The sequence below is a fragment of the Perissodus microlepis genome, chromosome 7 (assembly GCF_051167445.1).
Source record: "Perissodus microlepis isolate ML-2025 ecotype Zambia chromosome 7, ASM5116744v1, whole genome shotgun sequence".
In the NCBI taxonomy this organism is placed as follows: Eukaryota; Metazoa; Chordata; class Actinopteri; order Cichliformes; family Cichlidae; genus Perissodus; species Perissodus microlepis.
In genome coordinates, this window is record NC_140467.1 from 7,712,599 (window position 1) to 7,721,234 (window position 8,636).

Below are 8,636 nucleotides of genomic sequence, written 5' to 3' on the forward strand. Positions count from 1 at the left end.
ACCTGTAAACTCCAGGACACGTTTACAAATAATTTTCGTTGTTATTTGCGCTGCAGCTGCAGGTTAGGGTGGAGTTACTGTGTGTGTGTGTGTGTGTGTGTTTACAAGTAGTTTTAAACCTTGTGATCCACAAAACAGCATAACAGCAAAAGAAGAATTGACTGCGTTACAGTCAGTGCGGGAGCGGCGGCTTTGCTCGTGCGCGATTCATTTGCAGTTTGGACGCACGTGAACATCTCCTGCCCTGATAGCGGCTGGAGGAGGACTATCCTCCGCCTGTGAGCGCTTTGGCACGAGCGAGGTGCCCACGGCAGCACCCGCTGCTTGTTGAGAGTAAGAGCAACAAGCGCTTTCACGTCAAAAGTCGTCATAAATAAGCCTCCAATAACACCAGAAAAAGTCGCCAGATTTGTCGCTAGTCGCTTTTTAGAAAAAAAAAACGACGGTAAGGGGGGTTTGAAAACTCCCTAAATACAGCGACAAAATCGCTAAGTTGGCAACACTGTTTTCAGGGTATTTAAAAAAATTCAAAACAAAACAAAACCGTGCATCACAATGGGTATTCTCTGAGCATGCGCAGAATTACGCACAGCTGTCATGTGACCCTTTGATCGAACAAAGGATCAAAGGCTCAAAGAGCGCTGACGTCAAATTCGAAGCCACGAAAGTCCTTAAATACCCCCTCTTCACCTTTGCAAACACAGTTTTACTTGGAACGTTTTCAGAAACAGCGAGTTGTGTTTAGCAAACCAGAAACCTTTCAGAAAGGGACTATTTTTAAACTTAAACAATTAAGCAAACATTTTTTCTTGTCGACACTTTGCATTAAGAGTTTAAAGAAATGTCAAACGAAGCATTTAATAATTCACAGTCTGACGGAGAGATTCGAGAGGAATCACAAAGACTGTATGGGTTGATGGAGAGAGAAATACCTGACCCTATGGAGCTTCAAATGAAAATTCAACAACTCCAGTTGGAGTTGAGCACCCTAAAGCGCAAAAAGAATTATTATAAAGATCATTTCCATCAGTCAAGAGATAAGCTTAAACACATGAAGGCTCAGGCTGAAAAAAATCAGACACAGGTGGCATCTCTGGAGGCTAAACTCCAGGAACAGGAAAAGAACGTTCAGACAATGCACCATGACTTTTTGGAAAAGACGGAATCTCTCATTGAGCAGAACAGCAGCATTGCTGCGGAGTTGTCTCAGATAGAAAGTGAGAGAAACGAGCAAAAAAAAGAGAACGCAGATCTCAAGGACTCTTTAGAGAGACTTGAGCAGCAAGTGGGAGAAGCTCACCATAAAACAATGAAAAAAGAAGAGATAATAGAAAAACAATATAGGGAAATATTTCACAAGACAGAACTCACAGTTGAGCTGAAAAGAGAAATTTGTACTCTTCAGCGCCGGGTGAGACAGACACTGGATGAAAAGCAGTGGCAGGTGGAATCTCTGGAGGCTAAAATGCAGGAGCAGGTTAGCACCATTCAGAGGATGTGCTGTGACTTTCACGAAAAAGAAGAATATCTCCTTAAGGAGAACAGCAGCATTGCTGCTGAGATAAACAAATTAAAAACAGCGAACACAAATCTCAAGAAACGTTTACAAAATCTTGAGTATCAAGAAAAGACAACAGAAAGTCTGACACTGAAAATATTTTGGCTGGAAGAAAAAGTCAAAAAGCAAAATTTCAAGATTGTTCATAACGAAGATCTCATAGATGAACTTTATGAACATCTTAAAATGAAAACAGAAATAATTAATAATCTTAAGGATGAGCTGAGAAGGGAGGAGGAAGAAGAAATATTAGCTGCTGTTCACAACATCACTGGTGAACCTCTGCAGCTGGAGAATCTTGCTCCTGAACCCGAGGAGCTTGTTTCTCCTGTCTCAGAACCATCTCCTGATGTGGTCCCGACACAGGAGAATCTTGCTCCTGAACCTGAGGAGCTTTTTTTTCCTGCCTTGGAACCACCTTCTGATGTGGTCCCGACACAGGAGAATCTTGCTCCTGAACCTGAGGAGCTTTTTTTTCCTGCCTTGGAACCACCTTCTGATGTGGTCCCGACACAGGACAATCTTGGTCCTCAACCCGAAGAGCTTGATTTTCCTGTCTCAGAACCATCTCCTGACGTGGTTCCGACTAGTGGTTCATGGCGTCATGGTGCTAAACGCCTACTTAAAATAGGTTTAGGTGTTGCCGCAGTAGGCCTTATTATACCTGCAGCTTACTGGGGCTTTTCAATGCTTGACAGTTATTGCCTATTTAACTCTGTCTATGGCCTCCTTGAGCCATATTGCTACCTTGGTGATGGATTAGTTCCCTTTTAAAGACTAGTAATGATGGACTGCTTTTCATCCACAGTCCAGAAAACCATACGTTGTTCATGTTAGCTAAATGCTGCTCATGTTGTCTAACTTGTGCTCTCATTTTTCTTTTCTTTTGCCTCTCACCCCCCAACCAGTCGTGACAGATGGCTGCCCCTTCCTGAGCCTGGTTCTGTCAAAGGTTTCTTCCTGTTTAAAGGGAGTTTTTCCTTTCCACTGTGCCTAGTGCTTGCTCACAGGGGATCATTTGATTGTTGGGGTTTAATTTGTTAAAAAAAAACATAACAAATTAGGTGAGGGGTTCACATAATAGAGAGCACAACAAAAACTACAAATTTTTTTTTAAAATTTGTAGTTTTTGTTGTGCTCTCTATTATTTAAAAAAAATTTGTTAGTTGCAAATCAAAATAAAGACAACAGTTTCTGAAAAACATCTCTTACGGCTCTGTTTATTTGCTTAAATGAACACTTGTATTTTTTGTCATAGAAGAATATACATTGGCCTAAGTATTTAATAATTTTAAATTTAGCCCTGCGCTGCATGAGATAAACTGAGATGAGATAAACTGTAGCACAGACGGCTGTCGGCCTGGCGAGGGAAAGTTCCTCTTCAACCTCCAAACTGAACCCAGTTTGTTACTCGCAGCATCGCAAAATTAGACACAGCAATTTCTTAGAGTCTGGTTTAAGTCCTGAAATGACATCTCCTCACCTGTCACGGTTCTGGGTCAGTTTGACCCAGTATTTTGAGTTGTTATGTTTTGGTGTGTTTTTGCATTATGGATTGTTTTCTTATTCTCTTGTGGTGCTTTTGTTGGTTATGATGATGATGGTGATTATTAATCTATGTTTTAGTTATTCTTGTTTAGGGATTAGTTCTTAGGTTTTGTGTTCTCATGTTTCTTGCTGGTTTAGTTCAGTGTCTAGTCTGTCTCTCTCTGTCCAGTCCGTGTCTTAGTTTAGTGTGTATTGTTTCCTGTTTTATTTTGAAGGATTGTGTCTTATGTCAGTGTGTCCAGCTTCGATCCCCTGACTCGTTAGCCCCAATCTCTCCCAGCTGTGTCTCCCTCCTGTTTTCCATTCCCTGATTACTTCCCTGTGTATATTAGCCCTGTGTTTGCCCTTGTTCAGTGCTGCATCGTACCATCGGATTATGCCTGTGTGTTTTATACTGTGTTCAGTATTTTCGTTTTCACTATCCTTGTTCTGTTCATGTTTTAATTTCTCCAGCAATAAAGCTGAGGTTTTGAGTTACAATTCTGTGTTCGAGTCCTGCATTTGGATCCTCATCTCCGCCTGCTCGCACACAAAGCCCTGACGTTTCCAGCATAGAAGCATTCACAGTCATTACACTGTATGTACACTATATATGAAAAAAAGAAGAAAAACAGAAAGCCAAATAAGAAATACTTCTAAGCAGTAGAAGGTTGTTGACAGTAGCAAGCTACAGGTCTCTCAGTATCTTTCAGTATTGCTCTCCCTGAGAACCCTGTGCACAGCTAGGTTTAAGGTATTCTCAGGTATTAGAATTTAACACATTTAAGTATACTGACATAAGTAAGTTGGTGGACGTTTCAGGTGACCTCCTGCAGCTTGCTGGAATTCTTGTCTGGATTGCCTAAGCAAACACTTGCTTAGTTGGCAACAAGATATCAAGTTAGTGGGGCACCTGAGACACACTTTGTCTAATTAATTGCAGTGTTTTGCCATTCTCAGTGAGAGATGAGAGGCCTTATAAGATGGTTTTGATAACAATGTCCTGGGGGTACAAGCTGCAGTTTCGTCATCGATCTCACCCTTTTCAGAGAAAGTGACTGCAGGTTTTAGATGTGTCCTTGAACCAACACAGCTGATTCAAATGGCTAAATTACCTCCTCAACATGTCTTGAAGTTCTCCAGGGGGCTGGTAATGACCTAATCATTTGATTCAGGTGTGTTGACCCAGGGTGAGATCTAAAACCTGCAGGACACCGGCCCTCGAGGCCTGGCGTTGCCTACCCCTGATATAGACAGTGCTTGAAGCAGTTATTACCTTCTTGCCATATTGGCAGAATAAATGACCTGGAAGCTGTTGCACTGTCTGCACCTGTAAACTCCAGGACACGTTTACAAATAATTTTCGTTGTTATTTGCGCTGCAGCTGCAGGTTAGGGTGGAGTTACTGTGTGTGTGTGTGTGTGTTTACAAGTAGTTTTAAACCTTGTGATCCACAAAACAGCATAACAGCAAAAGAAGAATTGACTGCGTTACAGTCAGTGCGGGAGCGGCGGCTTTGCTCGTGCGCGATTCATTTGCAGTTTGGACGCACGTGAACATCTCCTGCCCTGATAGCGGCTGGAGGAGGACTATCCTCCGCCTGTGAGCGCTTTGGCACGAGCGAGGTGCCCACGGCAGCACCCGCTGCTTGTTGAGAGTAAGAGCAACAAGCGCTTTCACGTCAAAAGTCGTCATAAATAAGCCTCCAATAACACCAGAAAAAGTCGCCAGATTTGTCGCTAGTCGCTTTTTAGAAAAAAAAACGACGGTAAGGGGGGTTTGAAAACTCCCTAAATACAGCGACAAAATCGCTAAGTTGGCAACACTGTTTTCAGGGTATTTAAAAAAATTCAAAACAAAACAAAACCGTGCATCACAATGGGTATTCTCTGAGCATGCGCAGAATTACGCACAGCTGTCATGTGACCCTTTGATCGAACAAAGGATCAAAGGCTCAAAGAGCGCTGACGTCAAATTCGAAGCCACGAAAGTCCTTAAATACCCCCTCTTCACCTTTGCAAACACAGTTTTACTTGGAACGTTTTCAGAAACAGCGAGTTGTGTTTAGCAAACCGGAAACCTTTCAGAAAGGGACTATTTTTGAACGTAAACAATTAAGCAAACATTTTTTCTTGTCGACACTTTGCATTAAGAGTTTAAAGAAATGTCAAACGAAGCATTTAATAATTCACAGTCTGACGGAGAGATTCGAGAGGAATCACAAAGACTGTATGGGTTGATGGAGAGAGAAATACCTGACCCTATGGAGCTTCAAATGAAAATTCAACAACTCCAGTTGGAGTTGAGCACCCTAAAGCGCAAAAAGAATTATTATAAAGATCATTTCCATCAGTCAAGAGATAAGCTTAAACACATGAAGGCTCAGGCTGAAAAAAATCAGACACAGGTGGCATCTCTGGAGGCTAAACTCCAGGAACAGGAAAAGAACGTTCAGACAATGCACCATGACTTTTTGGAAAAGACGGAATCTCTCATTGAGCAGAACAGCAGCATTGCTGCGGAGTTGTCTCAGATAGAAAGTGAGAGAAACGAGCAAAAAAAAGAGAACGCAGATCTCAAGGACTCTTTAGAGAGACTTGAGCAGCAAGTGGGAGAAGCTCACCATAAAACAATGAAAAAAGAAGAGATAATAGAAAAACAATATAGGGAAATATTTCACAAGACAGAACTCACAGTTGAGCTGAAAAGAGAAATTTGTACTCTTCAGCGCCGGGTGAGACAGACACTGGATGAAAAGCAGTCGCAGGTGGAATCTCTGGAGGCTAAAATGCAGGAGCAGGTTAGCACCATTCAGAGGATGTGCCGTGACTTTCACGAAAAAGAAGAATATCTCCTTAAGGAGAACAGCAGCATTGCTGCTGAGATAAACAAATTAAAAACAGCGAACACAAATCTCAAGAAACGTTTACAAAATCTTGAGTATCAAGAAAAGACAACAGAAAGTCTGACACTGAAAATATTTTGGCTGGAAGAAAAAGTCAAAAAGCAAAATTTCAAGATTGTTCATAACGAAGATCTCATAGATGAACTTTATGAACATCTTAAAATGAAAACAGAAATAATTAATAATCTTAAGGATGAGCTGAGAAGGGAGGAGGAAGAAGAAATATTAGCTGCTGTTCACAACATCACTGGTGAACCTCTGCAGCTGGAGAATCTTGCTCCTGAACCCGAGGAGCTTGTTTCTCCTGTCTCAGAACCATCTCCTGATGTGGTCCCGACACAGGAGAATCTTGCTCCTGAACCTGAGGAGCTTTTTTTTCCTGCCTTGGAACCACCTTCTGATGTGGTCCCGACACAGGAGAATCTTGCTCCTGAACCTGAGGAGCTTTTTTTTCCTGCCTTGGAACCACCTTCTGATGTGGTCCCGACACAGGACAATCTTGGTCCTCAACCCGAAGAGCTTGATTTTCCTGTCTCAGAACCATCTCCTGACGTGGTTCCGACTAGTGGTTCATGGCGTCATGGTGCTAAACGCCTACTTAAAATAGGTTTAGGTGTTGCCGCAGTAGGCCTTATTATACCTGCAGCTTACTGGGGCTTTTCAATGCTTGACAGTTATTGCCTATTTAACTCTGTCTATGGCCTCCTTGAGCCATATTGCTACCTTGGTGATGGATTAGTTCCCTTTTAAAGACTAGTAATGATGGACTGCTTTTCATCCACAGTCCAGAAAACCATACGTTGTTCATGTTAGCTAAATGCTGCTCATGTTGTCTAACTTGTGCTCTCATTTTTCTTTTCTTTTGCCTCTCACCCCCCAACCAGTCGTGACAGATGGCTGCCCCTTCCTGAGCCTGGTTCTGTCAAAGGTTTCTTCCTGTTTAAAGGGAGTTTTTCCTTTCCACTGTGCCTAGTGCTTGCTCACAGGGGATCATTTGATTGTTGGGGTTTAATTTGTTAAAAAAAAACATAACAAATTAGGTGAGGGGTTCACATAATAGAGAGCACAACAAAAACTACAATTTTTTTTAAAAATTTGTAGTTTTTGTTGTGCTCTCTATTATTTTAAAAAAATTTGTTAGTTGCAAATCAAAATAAAGACAACAGTTTCTGAAAAACATCTCTTACGGCTCTGTTTATTTGCTTAAATGAACACTTGTATTTTTTGTCATAGAAGAATATACATTGGCCTAAGTATTTAATAATTTTAAATTTAGCCCTGCGCTGCATGAGATAAACTGAGATGAGATAAACTGTAGCACAGACGGCTGTCGGCCTGGCGAGGGAAAGTTCCTCTTCAACCTCCAAACTGAACCCAGTTTGTTACTCGCAGCATCGCAAAATTAGACACAGCAATTTCTTAGAGTCTGGTTTAAGTCCTGAAATGACATCTCCTCACCTGTCACGGTTCTGGGTCAGTTTGACCCAGTATTTTGAGTTGTTATGTTTTGGTGTGTTTTTGCATTATGGATTGTTTTCTTATTCTCTTGTGGTGCTTTTGTTGGTTATGATGATGATGGATCTATGTTTTAGTTATTCTTGTTTAGGGATTAGTTCTTAGGTTTTGTGTTCTCATGTTTTTTGCTGGTTTAGTTCAGTGTCTAGTCTGTCTCTCTCTGTCCAGTCCGTGTCTTAGTTTAGTGTGTATTGTTTCCTGTTTTATTTTGAAGGATTGTGTCTTATGTCAGTGTGTCCAGCTTCGATCCCCCTGACTCGTTAGCCCCAATCTCTCCCAGCTGTGTCTCCCTCCTGTTTTCCATTCCCTGATTACTTCCCTGTGTATATTAGCCCTGTGTTTGCCCTTGTTCAGTGCTGCATCGTACCATCGGATTATGCCTGTGTGTTTTATACTGTGTTCAGTATTTTCGTTTTCACTATCCTTGTTCTGTTCATGTTTTAATTTCTCCAGCAATAAAGCTGAGGTTTTGAGTTACAATTCTGTGTTCGAGTCCTGCATTTGGATCCTCATCTCCGCCTGCTCGCACACAAAGCCCTGACGTTTCCAGCATAGAAGCATTCACAGTCATTACACTGTATGTACACTATATATGAAAAAAAGAAGAAAAACAGAAAGCCAAATAAGAAATACTTCTAAGCAGTAGAAGGTTGTTGACAGTAGCAAGCTACAGGTCTCTCAGTATCTTTCAGTATTGCTCTCCCTGAGAACCCTGTGCACAGCTAGGTTTAAGGTATTCTCAGGTATTAGAATTTAACACATTTAAGTATACTGACATAAGTAAGTTGGTGGACGTTTCAGGTGACCTCCTGCAGCTTGCTGGAATTCTTGTCTGGATTGCCTAAGCAAACACTTGCTTAGTTGGCAACAAGATATCAAGTTAGTGGGGCACCTGAGACACACTTTGTCTAATTAATTGCAGTGTTTTGCCATTCTCAGTGAGAGATGAGAGGCCTTATAAGATGGTTTTGATAACAATGTCCTGGGGGTACAAGCTGCAGTTTCGTCATCGATCTCACCCTTTTCAGAGAAAGTGACTGCAGGTTTTAGATGTGTCCTTGAACCAACACAGCTGATTCAAATGGCTAAATTACCTCCTCAACATGTCTTGAAGTTCTCCAGGGGGCTGGT

The 8,636-nt window shown here is 41.7% G+C and overlaps 2 protein-coding genes across 2 annotated transcripts; both read left to right on the forward strand.

Moving 5' to 3' along the window:
* Positions 1-263: 263 nt before the first annotated feature.
* On the forward strand, positions 264-2,652 carry LOC146382455 (uncharacterized). Its single transcript, XM_084933100.1, has one exon. The coding sequence runs from the start codon at positions 842-844 to the stop codon at positions 2,330-2,332; it is 1,491 nt and encodes a 496-aa protein (XP_084789226.1). The 5' UTR covers positions 264-841; the 3' UTR covers positions 2,333-2,652.
* A 2,991-nt stretch (positions 2,653-5,643) lies between these two features.
* On the forward strand, positions 5,644-7,412 carry LOC146382456 (uncharacterized). The gene has a single exon (XM_084933101.1). The coding sequence runs from the start codon at positions 5,718-5,720 to the stop codon at positions 6,738-6,740; it is 1,023 nt and encodes a 340-aa protein (XP_084789227.1). The 5' UTR covers positions 5,644-5,717; the 3' UTR covers positions 6,741-7,412.
* Positions 7,413-8,636: the final 1,224 nt, after the last annotated feature.